Raw genomic sequence first — 15,987 nt, 5'->3', positions numbered from 1 at the left:
AATTACAAATGATTTTTAAAACTCACTTCTGTTGAACTTTTGGGAAATCTTCACTCCTTGAACATGGGAGGCTTTTATAGTGAGAGAAAGCACCTTGTCAGTAAGATTATTTTGACTGTCTTTTCTTGTCTTCCCGGGTATCTGAGGTTCACTTCTCTTGCTTCAAGCACAGAGCAGACCTACAGAGAAAATTCAGGGAGCTCCCCAGTTTGTTGCTTTTCCCCTAATTCCAGGAAAAAAATGGGTCATTCTATTCCTTGTTTTTCCCACCAGGTCCGAGTGTTTCAGGAAGCTCCCTGACGGACACCAAGGCCAAACATCCAGGGATGGAGGGCTGGCTGGCTGGCTTCCGCAGGGCTGGCAAGATCCAGCTCCAGGAGTGCATGCACCTGTCCGGGACCCATCCCCGTGGGGCTAGTGGGACTGTGGTCCCCAGGGAGAAGCTCAGGGGGGCACAGAAGCTTGAAAGGAGAAGCCTTGCAAGAACTTGAAAGAGAAGCTGGACTCCAGTCAGACAGAGTGGGATTCTCAAGAAGGGCTCAAGTCCCAGAAGGATGTTACTGGATGGAGTGAGTAAGCAGCACACCCAGCTGGCAATTAAGGTAAGCCACGTCTAAAGGGAAGGACAAGCCAAGAAGGAGACCTGGGGGCTCCCCCGGTGCACTCAAGGAACGGAATCGCCGTTCAGTCGCTAAGTCGTGTCCAACTCTTTGAGGCCCTGTGGACTGCAGCACACCAGGCCCCCCTGTCCTTCACGATCTCTGAGACTTCGCCCAGAGTCATGTCTGTCAGTCAGTGGTGCTGTCTGACCACCTCATCCTCCTCTGCCCTCTTCTCCTCCTGCCCTCAGTCTTTCCTAACATCAGGGTCTCTTCCAACGAGTCCGCTCTTCGCATCAGGTGGCCAAAGTATTGGAGCTTCAGCTTCAGCATCAGTCCTTCCAATGAATATTCAGGACTGATTTCCTTTAGGATGGACTAGTTGGATCTCCCTGCAGTCTAAGGGACTCTCAAGAGTCTTCTCCAACACGACAGTTCAAAAGCATCAATTCTTCATCCAGCTCTCAGCCTTCTTCATGGTCCAGCTCTCACATCCGTGCATGACTATGAATGCACATTCCCCGGTGTCCACTAGGTGGCAGACCCTTTCCTTTACTGTTGCTAAGAGGTTGTGCGTAATCGCAGGCACCTCCTGATGCTCACGTCTTAAGGATCTCTTATGAGTGACTGAAATATAGATTCCTGGGCCCCTTTCCAGAACTTCCAGTTCAGTTCTCTTGGGCCTGAGATTCTGCATTTCTAAGAAGGTCCAGGTACTGCACCATCTCAGACTCTGGGGGAGGAGGTGGGCGCGAGTAGGGTGGTCCTCACGGCTGAGCAATCAATTCACATTGTGGCAAAAAAAACTCCGCGGAGGTGGAGCTTGGCTGCCGGGAGGGAACGCGATGGCTTGCTTCGGGTTGGAAAGAGCCTCCGGCACTAGAGCAGATTTCAACTGTGAGATCTGTAGCAGAATGTCAGGGCTCCAGGGCGCTCTTTTTATTGAAATATGTTACCAGTTAGTTTCCTTAGAATGACTGTAACACACAGGAGCACACATACGCCTAGACTGAAATAAGAACAGTATTGAGATCAACCCGAGAAAGAAGACATTTGGTACCTACCAAAAATCAGCCTAAAGAAAACATTAAGAACGCTGCTGCTGCCGAGTCACTTCAGTCGTGTCCGACTCTGTGCGACCCCATAGACGGCAGCCCACCAGGCTCCCCCGTCCCTGGGATTCTCCAGGCAAGAACACTGGAGTGGGTTGCCATTTCCTTCTCCAATGCATGAAAGTGAAAAGTGAAAGTGAAGTTGCTCAGTGGTGTCCCACCCTCAGCGACCCCATGGACTGCAGCCTACCAGGCTCCTCCGTCCATGGGATTTTCCAGGCAAGAGTCCTGGAGTGGGGTGCCATCGCCTTCTCTGAAGCATAAATCAGCAAATCTCAATTTACACAACAGCCCGCCCGGGACGGCCCAGCCTCGGCTCTGCTGCACCAGACTTACGCCTGGGCTCTGGACTGCGTGACTGACTGGTGAGTTTGACAACATCCAGCCTGAGTCTACACTGCCCAGGAAGACGGATCCACCGAGCACACCTCTGAACGCCAGCCGCAGCGCTTTTTGGCAATGGCAGTTTGTAAAGCTTCCTCTCAGTTTCTGTACTTGCATCAACAGACACAGGTAGGAAGTAAGTTTGCAGCAGGGGCCCCAACCACAAGGGCTCCCTCAGTGGCTCAGAGGTAAAGAATTAGCTTGTAGGAAACATGAGTTCCATCCCTGGGTTGAAAGATCCCCTGGAGAAAGAAATGGCAACCCACTCCAGTATTTTTGCCAGGAAATCCCATAGACAGAAGAGCCTTGTGGGCTACAGTCCCTGGGGTCAAAAAGAGTTGGACACGATTTAGCAGCTAAACAACAATCCAACCACGAACCACACTCAGAGGTGCCTTGGTCTAGACCGGCTAGATCACTGATTTGGGAGATGAGTTTTAGCACAACTTCAAGCCATCTATTTGTTCTTTTGGCTTCTCCACAGCAGACTCTTGACATTTTGTATCCTTTAAGGGTTAGTTGTTAGTGTTGTTCAGTCCCTCAGTTGCGTTTCTTTGCAACCCCATGGACTGCAGCACGCCAGGCTTCCCTGTCCTACACCATCTCCCAGAGTTTGGGCAAACTCATGTCCATCGAGTTGGTGATGCCATCCAACCATCTCATCCTCTGTCGTCCCCTTCTCCTCCTGCCTTCAATCTTTCCCAGCATCAGGGTCTTTTCCAGTCAGTTGGCTCTTCACATCAGGTGGCCAAAGGGTTACTTGGTTTTCCTCAATTCCACTTGGGGTCCTGGAAATGGGGGGACTTGGATGGATTTTTGGCTCTGCTGCTATTTTTTCTTCAAGGCTGTGAAGGACAATGTCCTGCACTTAGTAGCCACTTAATAAACACAGATGGGATGCACGGAATGGCAGCCCAGGAAAGAGATATCGAGCGCACCTGTGGGCTAGACAGAGAGAGCCAGGAGATCAGTGCCCAGCCTGGGTGAGAGAGCTCTTCTCACAGTGCCTGTGAAGAGGCAGCTGGCAAGCTGAGTACACAGAGAGCACCCAACTCCGAAAAGAAAAGCATCTAATCCAGATGTTTCCCCGGCCCCTCCGCCGCCTCATCAGACACGGGTGTCCACTGGCAAGGAGTGAAGTTACAAGGTTTCGGCCATGACCGCGTAGGCATCCCCAGACTCTCCATGCTGAACCAAGGCACTGCCTCGCGTCCACGCCGACGAGAATCCTGGCGGTTGCTCTGGAAACTGCAGGAGCATTTACCTTTGTTGTGTTCCTTTTACAACTAGAATCTGGAGGAAGGGCTTTCATTCAAGAGTTTAATTACATTTTCCTATTAAACAATTCTCTGCCTTGCAGCAAAAGAGTGCTGAATGAATGCAAAACGGATGGTCAAGTCTAACCTCCCCGAAACTTCCCACCCTACGCCACACCCAAATGTCCTGGTCTCCTCCCTCACCAGAGCGCGGCCCAGGGGATATGTGTGATTTAATGATGCTGAGCCAATAAGAGTGATCATAGCAAGGATGACGCTGACGTTCAGAGACCACAATGAGGGGTGCTGTGCTAAGTACTTCAATAGTGATACATTTTCTAATTCAATTCTGTCAGCAATCACATAGCTTTGCTCAAGGATGGAGAGTGGAAAGGGTGAGGCTCTAGCCCAAATACGGTAGACTCAAAAATCCGTGATCTTAATCACTGTGTTACAAGCAGTAGGGTCTTGGAAACCAAATAGAAACTCTCTCCTTTTGCTCTCAAGGTTTACCAATAAACCAGAAAGTGTACAGTTGTCAAAAACCCTAGATATGTAAGGCCAAGTTTTCTCAAAATGACAGAGACGGATCCATGAATGAGTGAACGAACACGGATACCAATCAGGAATAAATCAAATTTAGTTTGTGGGTCCTTAGGTCATGAGGACACTGCAGTGCCCTGTAAACCAAAGCCTGACGTGTTTTTGATGCCAGCTCCTAAAATTTGAAGCTACGATGTGGTTACGGATTTTAAGATAAACTCTCGATTGTATTTCAAACAAATGTGCACACAAACACACACACACCTGTTCTATATCCCAACTCCTTTGGAAAAACTTACTTTGCTCTTTTTCTAAATATCCCTTTCAATTTCTCAGTCTCCTAAGTAATAAAGATGAGAGACAGTTCAAACCCAGATCCTCCCCAAGAGAACACGGATGGTTTTGACTGCATCAAATAAGAGCCTATACCACCATATTATTATTTGTTTAGATAATCCCGTTTTTCATTTGAGACAATCTGCACACCCAGCTGCCCAGGTCAACTGGTGCTTCCAAGCGGCTTTTCAAGTTTTCAAAAAAGTTAAAGGACCAGCAGTCTTTTGAGAAGGATGACAGAATCACGTGTTTACGCTCAATTTAGAACAGTTTGCAAAGGTCCTATGTGGCTGAAATCTAGGGCTGTCTACAAACGTTCATTAATAAATCTTGATATGTGCTGGGCAGATTTTCAAACACACCATTTGAAATTTTATCACAATAACACAATATTGTAAATCAACATACATTCACATAAAAACTTGATCATGAATCAAAGTCCTCAAAGAAAATGGAAAAGGACTTTATTTTTTAAAAATGCTAAATTGAGAAAGGGCGGAGGGTCAACATGAACTTGGACATTTAAAGACACTAACTGATTTAAGAAGCAAAGATTTTGGGAAGCCCTAAGACCATAAAGCGATCAACACAAAGACATCTGTCAGGGCGGAGGCGACCCGAGGTAAAGACCAGTTAAATCTAATGCAATCAGAAACTTAGGCCAGTTTAACATTTTTTATGAGGTGACAACCCCCTAACACCATAATCTCGCCTTTCAGGTTGATGACACAGGACTTAATGAGTCAAAGAAAACAACTTCAAACCTCTCTTTTGAACATGAATTGTCTATTTAGGTTAAAGGTAGATTTGGAGATCCTATTAGCTACTGGCACAACTGGGAAAAGTCATGCACACGCACACACACGCACACACACTTCAAAGCAAGTAGTTATGTAATGCTAGCAGTGTCTGTTTCTACTCAGCTTCAAAAACAGAACTGAAGCCAAAACTAACAGCCCTCCTGCTCATTAGAGAAAGAAAAATGTCTTCTCCCCCAAGTGGCCCCAACAGGAAGCTGAAATCAGCTGCTCCCCTCAGAAACCCACTTCTTTTCTGCTCCACAGAAGGTCTGGGGGCACAGAATCTTTGGAAGAGAGCTGCGGGGAGCCATGTGGACCGCACACCTGGGCTCAGGGGAGACCCAGCACACAGTCACAACAGAGGGTCCTTTTCCTTGCGGCCACCCGGGTCTCACAAACAGCTGTTACCTTTGCATTTCTTCTCCTCCGTCTGAAAGGTCTGGGCGCTGGGTGCGCTCTGATCGCTCACATCGTCGTGGTCCAGATGGAATATGGAGCTCGTCCAGGAGGCCTGGATGAGGGGCGACTGCTCATGTTTCAGGGGCCCGCGCCGCTCCGGGTGGCTCTTCCGATGCAGGCAGGCTTCAGACATTCCCACGAGCTTCCACTCCGGCTCGCCGTCTGGACAAGGCTTCGGCTTGTCCCAGGCTGGAAGGCCATTTTCTGGAGGGTTGAAAAACACGACATGACGGGGCTGTTGGCACTGTCAAGACGGGGCCGAGAGGAAGAGGTCTGGAAGGCAAGTGCTTCCCCGGCTCGTGGGGGCTGCCAGCGTTCCCGGACCCTTCCACCCAACGGCGGCGATAAGACGCACTGGGAGCGGCCTCTGGCACGGAGCCCCGGCGCTGGACTGCCTGCGGAGGAGTCAACGCGTTTCCCCCAATTTTTAGCGCCTAGAAAGACATGGGCTTCTCCACGGAAGGGCCGCCCTCTCGCCAGCCCCGCTCCCGATGGCAATGGCTAGGGAGCAAGTGGGCACCAATTTATGATACTGCTTAGATGACCATGTGAGGTCTCGAGGGTCAGGGCTGGCCGTGGACACTTTTCAGATCCTCGGGACATACAACGTCCAGGATGCGGCCTTGTTTGACTTGGGTGTTATCACCGGCTGACCTGAGGGGCACCCTGTTCCCTGAGAGGGACGTGCCACGTGGCTACATGAGAGCGACAACTCGGGCTCCTTGGCACCTTCCACTGCCGACAGGCTGGCATAAGGGGCTGGGTCTTCCAAGGGAAACTGTGCCAGTGGTTTCCATGTCCTCCGGAACAGGCGAGGTGAGAGGAGAGGAGGTCAGCAGATTGTGCTTTAGTTGGGGCAAATTAAGAGCTCTGATGACAGAAGAAAAGCCCCGCTCTCTTGCGCTGAGAAGCAGGCAGTTAACGCTTTCTGTGTGTGACGCTCTTTTCTCTACTCAGTTTCAAGGGGCCTGAAGGTCTGCCCTCCAGAAAATGGGAAACAACTGGATAATATCATGAAAACGTTCTCACACCAACTTTCCCTGGGGGCCAATTTTACCTCCTTGAATATCTTTTCTGAACACGGATATAAGGAAGAGAGTAAAAAGAGTAAGCTAATATAGATGATTTGTAGATGCATTCACATTAAAAAGCATAATCCATCTGGTCACCCATACTTCCAGAAATTCTGTCTGTCAAAATAGGAAAAAACACAAATAGAGTTCTACTTTTAAGTGATTAGAGACAGTGGAATGATTAACTGATAAGTGAATTTTCCTTTATGCTGAAATGACCAAAGGACTGTAGATATCCATATCGGACAGACAGGTCCGCCCTGATCTATGTACAGTACTGGGAATTGAAAGCTGCTTTTCAGACATTTAAGATAAATTTTAAACTGTTAAATGCAAGAGTTAAACCTGCTTTTGGTTTTCACCAGCCCCCTCTGTAAAGCTGCTAGATATCTTCAGAGATGTTGGTTAGGGTGGTTTTTCTAAAGGTGTCATCTGCTCCCAGACCCCTTTGGAAGCTGCGTTTACCATTTCTGGTTTTGGGACTACCTCGTGGAAGTCCTGACTCCCGTCCACTTCATTTCTAGTACAGGAGAAGACTGCGAACAAAATCACAGCAAGGCAGTAATAACCAACACTCAGTTTCTCTGTCACAGTAAGTGGAAATACTGCAGCTTGAAATACCCTCACTTGGCCAGTAAGAAATGATCCCCTTAAAAAAAAAAATCACACAATGCTTGGGATGTAACATTTGATGTTATTCAGAGAGGAGCCCTGAAAATTCACTCAGTGCTCAGATCTGTGCTTGGCATTGTGTGAGGGGGTGACATAGCCCGGGGCCTTTCTCCTCAGTTGAGGTGGCATGATTCAATGCGTGGTGAATCCTAAAGGTCAGGACTCCACCATGCCAGCTACTGGTGCAGTTATGGGCACTTATTCTCACTTCCCATGAAAAGAAAACAAAAGATTAGGATCTTGGGAGATTGTATGGCATTTCAGATGAAACATAGCTACGTAGAATTCTTTCAAGGACCTAGTATCCATGAGGGTGTTTTCATGAGCTGAATATAAAGTCACTGAATGCAAGGATTAACTCTGCAAAAGGAGTTTCATTGCTTCTACTGATGTGAGACGTGTTCTCACCCATGTGTGTTTCTAGGATGTCTACTCAATCGTCACAGACTCTAAATCCTCAGTAAATTATATTGTGCAATGTTCCTTTGTAAGTAATGTTAAAGTTATCACAGTGGTTTTGTAGAGCCTCCAACATTTGATTTTTCTGCAGAAATTCTTAAAATGTGGTATCAATTCCCTTGACTGCACAGAAATTAAGAAATACAGCCTAATGGGTAGAGAGTGTTCCCCAGTGAAGGGAGCTAGTCAGCACTCGTGGATGAGAGACGCTGGAAGAGATCTCACCAAGGGGACGTTCTTCTTTATAGCATGGCCCATTAAAGCTTGCTCAGCAGGTCCCCTGGGCCAGCAAGAGTGGGGATTTCTTACAAGCAAGAGATGTTATTTGGAGGCTGAGACAAGGAATAAGATTTCCTTCCATTTTCCTAAGAAAAGAAGCCGAGGTGGTCTGGGAAAAGAGTTCCATTCATTGGAGCCATGTCCAAGCTCGTAATTACGGTCTGCAATTACACTCGTGATAGTGATATTCTGTTGCTCAGTTGGCAGGTTTTTTGGCTGGGGCACTGCTTAAGGAGGGTTCTCGGTTACCTTCCCAAGATGAACAGAAAGTGTTAGCCACTCAGTCGTGTCCGACTCTTTGCGACCCCATGGACTGTAGTCCCCCAGGCTCCTCTGTCCTTGGGATTCTTCAGGCAAGAATATTGGAGTGGGTTGCCATTCTTTCCTCCAGGAAATCTTCCTGACTCAGGGATCGAACCCATGTCTCTTACGTCTCCTGTTCTGGCAGGTGGGTTCTTCACCACTGAGCCACCTGGGAAGCCCCAAATTTTTTGGCTGTGCCAGGCAACATGTGGGATTTTAGTTCCCAAGATGAAGAGGGCAAATATAATTCCTATTCCATTCCCAAGGAGGGATGAGACACCATTCCAGGCTCCTTCACTTCAGCTGACTGTGGGTGCTGTGCACTGTGTTACTTCCATGTTTGCTTAGCAATAAGGATTCCTGCTATTTCTCTGCCAACTCATATCCTTTGGTTCCCCCTAAACTCAAACCAATGAGACCAGGCTTACTGAGATAGGATGGGGCCTGGGAATTTGGATATTTACCAGGTTCTCCAGAAGGTTCTGATACCCAGCAGAGTTTGAGATCCACAGGGTTAAGAAAATCTAAGGTAAGAAAACAAATAATTGGCAGATTTCAGATAAAGGTGCAGTTTCCTTCTCAGACTCGAATGTTTTTTCAAAAACCTGTCCTTCTGAGGATTACCTGGGATACAGATGTGCACAGTAGTGGAAATACATTTTTAAAAGGGAGAGTCTGGCAATGATATCTTATAGTTCCTGAAGTATGAGCTCCTAAACGGATCTCAGTTAACATCTGGCTTTTAATATTTCATATTCTAGGCATCAAGATAATTAATTTAATAGGGCAGTTATGAGGCAAATTGATAAATAAGTAGAATCAAAGAAAAAAAAACTAGAGGGGGCATGTGAACTGCTACGAAAATAACTAGACACACATTGACCTGTGTGTCTCAGGGCATTTAGATTTGAATGATTGCATTTGTGTTAGAGGACCATAATTCTAAGGGCTCAAATGACTAGAACTGACCTTAAAGGGTTTTTTCCCAAAAAGAAACAAACATAAATCCCACAGAACAACCTACATCCTATCTCTGGAAATTTCATTAAAGACAATAGAAAATAAATGTGTCCATGCAAAAAAAGAATTATATGAAAATATGCAAGTATTTCAGGACACAAAAGCAAGCTGATATCACAGAAAAGTGCTAAGGCAAGGGAAACAGAATTATGCCAGAGTGCTCAGCAAGGGGCTGCTGAGCAGGCTGGGGTTCCATGGCACTGATTATGAGTGTTGAGTTTGCATTAAAAGGCCATCAACGCAAGGCACTGAGACCCCAACCATATTCTGTGTTCAGGGGATGTATATATAATACGCTTTGCACACCCAGCGAGTGTGTACAATTATCACTGTGAAGCACGAGGCCACTAAGGTCTCTGATTTCTGCTCACATGTTTTATTCCAACCCTAAGTTTTAGCCTTATGGAACTCTCAGACTGTGTACACATCCACTGGCTTTTATTTGTGGAGTCACGTAGAACAGGAGACTCATGTTTGGCTGAGCATTGACTACGGACCAGGTACAGAACTAGCCACTTTGATTCACCTTCCTGAACATCCCAGGAGTACACACTGTTCTACCGCCTGATTGACGGGGAAACTAGAATCCGGAGAAGCGCTTCATCTGCTGCTTCATATCTTCTGTACTGTTAACCGATACGGTCTCATTGGTTGCCTTAGTCTGATGAGTCGCCATTGACCTATGAATAGCCAGCATTTGATGACGACTTTGAAAGTTCTTTACACACTATGTTTATTGCCTTGTTCAATTTTCCCAGCCACTTGTTGATGTCTAAATTCGTCTCCCAGATTTCACTCTCTACCACCTACAATCCATGGTCCAGGCAGCAGCCAGAGTAACTTTTGAAAATGTACATCAGAGTAGACTTCCCTGCTGCTGAGAATCTTCCGGTGACTTCCCATCAATACTGGAATGAAGTACTCAGGTCTTGCTGCAGCTTGTAGGCTCTGTGGTGTTTATCAGCCTGTCCTGCTGAGCTTCGCTCCTGTGCCTCCGCCTCCAGCTCTCTGTCTTCTGGACACGTGGACATCAAACCTGGGAAGCTCATTCCCAACGCAGAATCTTTGTAGAGATTCTTTCCTATGGCCGGGGTGCCCTTTCCCAGTCCTTACACAACCACCTCCTGTTTTCCCAAGAAAACCGCCAGGATCCATCTCGCCTTCTCCCTTTTACAGGAAGGTTAGATTTCCCCTTTGAAGAACCTATTGGGTTACATTTCTCCAGGAAGATACCTTAAATGAGAAACCAAATGGGCTGGACCGGTGTCCACCTTGGTGGAGGGAGACGGGATGAGGTTGGAAGCCTGGAGTCCAAGTCTTCCGAGAGGGCCTGAAGGGTCTTACTCTTGGGAAGATCACTTCCTGGCTCTAAGTGTCAGTTTTGCCATTTGCAAAAGGGCAACATAATATTGCTCATGGGATTTTTCTAAGACTCAAATGACATAATGTATGTGGATTAAGTGCTCTTCAGGTGAACACGTGTAACCTGACCATACGTATTGCCTTCTCTCCAAAGGGAACAATACTATTAATAAAATAATATGTTACTTTTGAGCATCCAGTGGCTCAGACAGTAAAGAATCTGCCTGCAGTGCAGGAGACCCAGGTTCAATCCTTGGGTCGGGAAGATCCTTTAGAGTAGGAAATGGCAACCGACTCCAGTATTCTTGCCTGGAGAATCCCATGGACAGAGAGGAGCCTGGCGGGCTACAGTCCATGGTGTTGCAAAGAATCAGACACGACTGAGTGACTAACACTTTCATTTTCACTTTTCATGTTACCTGTGCTATGTTCAATGGACACAGGTACCTGACCTCTACCCTCAACACCACGACTGCCAGCAACACACCTACCATCACCACCTTGTCCTCAACAGAACGTGTGTGCAGGTGAGGTTGCTTTTGATGGCCTCCTACTTCTGGCTGCCTTTTCGCCATCTCTCTCCCTCCTCCTGAGTCCTCTGGGTGCTCGGTCCCCCCTGTGGGCAGATTGCCTACTCACAGAGCTCTTAGTGACCTTGGGCAAGCCACGTCTCTGCTCTGCACTTCAGTTTCCTCGTCCGTAAGATGGGAACATTCTAACGCTGTGATGGTTAAATAAGTTCGTACACAAAAAGGTCTTGGACCAGTGCATGGCACAGTGTAAACACTAAGTGTTAGCTCTTCATTCAGGCACTCAACGATCTCTTTTCCTTGCCCCATCCTCCAGCCCACGTCTTCTCTAAACAAGATTTTCAAAAACATCTCCAGAAAAAATGCTTGACAAATGACTTCACAGGCATGCGTAGCTGCCTCAGTTGCGTCTAACTCTTCGCTACCCTATGGACTGTAGCCCGCCAGGCTCCTCCATCCTGGGATTCTCCAGGCCAGAATACTGGAGTGGGCTCCCATGCCCTCCTCCAGGGGATCTTCCTGACCCAGGGATTGAACCCTCGTCTCTTATGTCTCCTGAATTGGCAGGCGGGTTCTTTACCACTAGCGCTACCTGGGAAGCCCAAAGGACTTCACACCACTATGTTACTGGCTTGGCATCTGGGCTGAGTCACCCCTCTCAGCTGAAGTTGTGACTTAAAGAGGATGGTTGAGGAGTGTAAGTCCACAGTCCGGGAATGAATGTCTAAAGTTGGATTTCTGATGGCTGTGCAAGGCAGATGGGAGAGACGTTTTGATAAAACAGGCATTCCTGTGAAGGCTGGCCTGTCATCATACCCGGCTTGCTTAGCTTGCTTGGTCAGTCAAACAACACAATGGTGAAGACACAGCTTTGACCCCTATTCAACTTTCAAGACCTGGCTTACTGTTTAAACTCGCTTGAACCAATCCATCCACCCTCACACTTCCATAGTTCCAAAATTTACCTCCCTTGCCCTGCATGCTACTGTTTACCAAATGATATAATCATTCACATAAATGTATAATTTTCTTTTTTTTGTTACATTTACATTGCCTAGCACAATTCAATTATAACAATTAATATCCCTTGTTCCCCAATAGTCTGATAATTGCAAAGAGAAAACTGCTTCCTAAGCACAGACTCTGCCTAATTTCTTATCCAGAAGCCATTGGTTAGTCACAAGGTAGATTCATTTCTATTAAAACCAATTCAATGCAGATTTTCTACCACCAATAGTATTATCTTCCCAAACTGCTGGTGAAAATGAAAACTGTTTTGCTTCTTAGAGGCAGGGATAGGTTAGTGGATAAGACTATGGGCTCAGCTAGTCAAGGTTCAAATTCTGGGGCTTCCCTGGTGGGCTCAGCAGTTAAGAATTTGCTTGCCAATGCAGGGGACACCAGTTTGATCCCTGGTCCGGGAAGATCCCACACGCCATGGAGCAACAAAGCCTGAGTGCCACAGCTACTGAACCCGAGCCCTAGAGCCGAGGAACCATAGCTGCTGAAGCCTGAGCACCCTGAAGCCCGTGCTCGGCAACAAGAGAAGCCAGCACAGTGAGAAGCCCGCAGATCGCAACTAGAGAAAGCCCATGTAGCAGTGAAGACCCAGCACAGCCAAAAATAAACGAATAAAAATAAACATGAAGAAAAAAAAGTTCAAATTCTAACTCTTCCACTTATCAGCTGTGTGACTTTGGGAAGATTGGATTTGTCCCTGGAATATCTGTCTTACTTGCTCTGTCTCTTCCGTAAGGCAAGGACTTAGCACGGCCTCCTCGTGTGTCAGTGGTATCCCCCAGGTTTTTCTTCTTTACTGGCCTCTGACCAACTTATCCATCTCTTACACCCCACAGCTCTAAGCGCAGTCTTAACATGACAGGACCTCAATAAGTATTATTTGGAAATAATTGAATGTAATCTAGACAGGTCAAATTACCCCTGAAGCTGAACAGACCATAGACTCTCATCTATCCAGGAATTTCGACCTACAGAGCAATAGTGTGTTCTGTGTGAGACAAGTTGGCTAGCCTGCTCAGCATCAGTAGCAAGGGTAAGCCCGCTAGGGAGAGATGTGGGGTGCAGGCTGAGGGGAGCTCTGTGCTCAGAGAAGACAGAAAGGGCAGCTCGGTGACTCTGTTCCTTCCAGCCCCGGCTGGGTGAGTGCCCTCTTTTTCCTGACCAAGCCACAGGCGTGCAGCCCAGTTTGCTGCCCAGATGATGTGAATGGCAGAGCTCCACGAAGGTGCCATCGTGTGGCTGGGGCATCTCTGGGCCATCCTCTTAGGCCCCTTGGCCTGGCACAGCCCCCCAGCCCTGGCCTAGTAGCAGCTGGGATGGGGGTGCAGGCCTGTCTCCTGGTGCCCGGTGGTGGGGGGAGGGATCTATCTAGGTGGCTCTACCAGCCTGTAGACAGCTGGGGATGGCTACCAGCCTGACTCCTCATCTCGGTGACTAACTGAGATTACTTCCCCTTTTCACTTTAAAAACACTTTCATGGCCAAGAAGGATCTTTGGAGTTGGTTTTGGGACATGAGTCCACCTTCTCCCCAGATTTCTGGCTTTCTGATTAAAAGCAATGTTTTTTGATTCTACCAACACTTGCCTTTCAAATATTGGTTTTTAAGCTGTGAGCAGCCAGACCTAAGTTCAGTAACACTAAAAATATACTGAGCACTTACTCTATGCCAGACTGGGCACCACAAATATAAATTACGATTAACTGAGCACCTACTGTGTGCCAGGCAGCATCCTAAGTGTTTTCCACACATTATCTCATTTACATCATATAATAATAATCAAGAAGTAGGTGTTGTTTCTGTCATTTAAACCAATGTGGAAATAAGGGTCGGGGGTGGGGAAGTCAACTGACTCCTATATTTCTACTTAGAATGGGCTACAACGTGCTCTTGGGCTTCCCTGCTGGCTCAGATGGTAAACAATCTGCCTGCAATTCAAGAGACCTGGGTTCGATCCCTGGGTGGGGAAGATCCCCTGGAAGAGGGCATGGCAACCCACTCCAGTATTCTTGCCTGGAGAATCCCATGGACAGAGGAGCCTGGTGGGCTACAGTCCATGGGGTCACAGATGGTCAGAGAGGACTGAGTGACTAACACTTTCACTTTCACAATGTCCTATAATTATTGGCTCAACGTTTACATTTGTGAGTTCCTTAACCTCTGGGACCACGGCTTGTTCAGCTGCACACCCAGCATGCAGCGTGGGGCCTGGCCCACTGCACTGCAGCACAGCTCTCCCCGCACCCACCCCCCATCTCCCCTCCACAGCCCAGTGGGAACTGGGACCAGTAAGCACATCCTTCTTCCCTTTGCTCTTGTTCTGGTTTCCCTCAGTGCAGCTCAGGGTCCTTTCCTGTGGTCCTCACACTCTTTCCCCTGAACTTTTCTTCCTTTACTTCCTTCTCTTTCCAAGTGCAATGTGTGTGTGCTATGTGTAGAGACAAAGCTATGGTTTCTGAGAACTGGACAATAAAAAAGGCTGAGCGCCAAAGAATTGATGCCTTTGAACTGGGGTGCTGGAGAAGACTCTTGAGAGTCCCTTGGACTGCAAGGAGATCCAACCAATCCATCCTAAAGATTAGTCCTGAATATTCATTGGAAGGACTGATGCTGAAGCTGAAACTCCAATCTTTTGGCCATCTAATGTGAAGAAGTGACTCATTGGAAAAGACCCCAATGCTGGGAAAGATTGAAGGCAGGAGAAGGGGACGACAGAGGATAAGATGGTTGGAAAGCATCACCCACTCAATGCACATGAGTTTGAGCAAGCCCCGGGAGCTGGTGATGGACAGGGAGGCCTGGCGTGCTGCAGTCCATGGGGTCATAAAGAGTTGGACAGGACTGAGCGACTGAACAACATGTATCTATGGTTATTTCAAGATCTGAGCAGAGGTCTCCAAAGAAACTGGGCACTGGGAGGGCCCTAGCATCTGCCTCTCACAGTGTGAGAAACAAATAGTAACATTTTATTTGAAAATTTAGAGAGAAAACCTTTTATTAGATTGAATTGATATACATACAGAATGAATGAATGAAATATTGAGATGGGGGAAATTGTGCTCAAACCTTCCCACTAGGGCTTACTCCTGGAAACTTTATAAACAAGATCGCCGAAGGACCCTGCTCTGCCATCATCTAGTTATTTGAAACGCATCCTCAGAAATGTCGTCTTGTGGGCAAAGTCTTGCAAAATCAGCCTCCTTGTTCAGATAGACTGCCTTCCATCGCTGTGTGGTTTTGGCCTTCTTTTCCCGAGCACCCGCCTATTAATTTTCCCTCTTGTTGAGCCCAGCCTCTCTGCCCACGCGTGCAGGTGAATTTAGGTCTGCTATCTCAGAGGTTTTTCTCTCGTTTCTCCCGCAGCGGTTCTCAGTCCATAAAAGGAGCGAGATCTGGAAACTGCTAAGAGAGAAACAAACCTTTTCCTTATCTGGCTGGTCTCACTTCTCCAGTTTTCCTACGTATTCCATTAGGAAGTCACTATCTCCACGGAAAACAATCAGCGTAGCTGTGGAAATTGCAATAATTATTCTGAAACGGAACTCCAAAGCTCATCTCCTGGTAAACCATTAACGTTTTTTGCAAGTGTGTATTTAGAACCTTTAAACGAAATGCACATTCATGTCTTTTAAAGTTTAGCCTGAAACAAAGTTAAAGACCAAACAACAAAATAACGTGTGTTCAAAGAGCCTGGTGGAAACTCCGCTTGGAGAGTCCCTGCGTGGAAACGAGGCAGTGAGCAAGACCACGAGCTACGTCTAAGAATGACCGACTCGGGGAC

The 15,987-nt window shown here is 47.3% G+C and overlaps 1 protein-coding gene across 8 annotated transcripts in view; it reads right to left on the bottom strand.

Moving 5' to 3' along the window:
• Nucleotides 1-15,987, bottom strand: part of THRB (thyroid hormone receptor, beta) — a 438,543-nt gene that overhangs the window by 74,800 nt on the left and 347,756 nt on the right. For all 8 annotated transcript variants that reach the window (XM_010846432.1, XM_010846430.1, XM_010846425.1 and 5 more), the window contains one exon: nucleotides 5,438-5,693. In XM_010846432.1, coding sequence (XP_010844734.1) covers nucleotides 5,438-5,693 — 256 coding nt within the window. The remainder of the gene's footprint in view (nucleotides 1-5,437; nucleotides 5,694-15,987) is intronic.

This window comes from Bison bison, unplaced genomic scaffold (genome assembly GCF_000754665.1).
Source record: "Bison bison bison isolate TAMUID 2011002044 unplaced genomic scaffold, Bison_UMD1.0 scf7180017864236, whole genome shotgun sequence".
Taxonomy (NCBI): domain Eukaryota; kingdom Metazoa; phylum Chordata; class Mammalia; order Artiodactyla; family Bovidae; genus Bison; species Bison bison.
The sequence above is the reverse complement of the archived record's forward strand: the minus strand, read 5'-3'. Positions and strand labels throughout refer to the sequence as shown.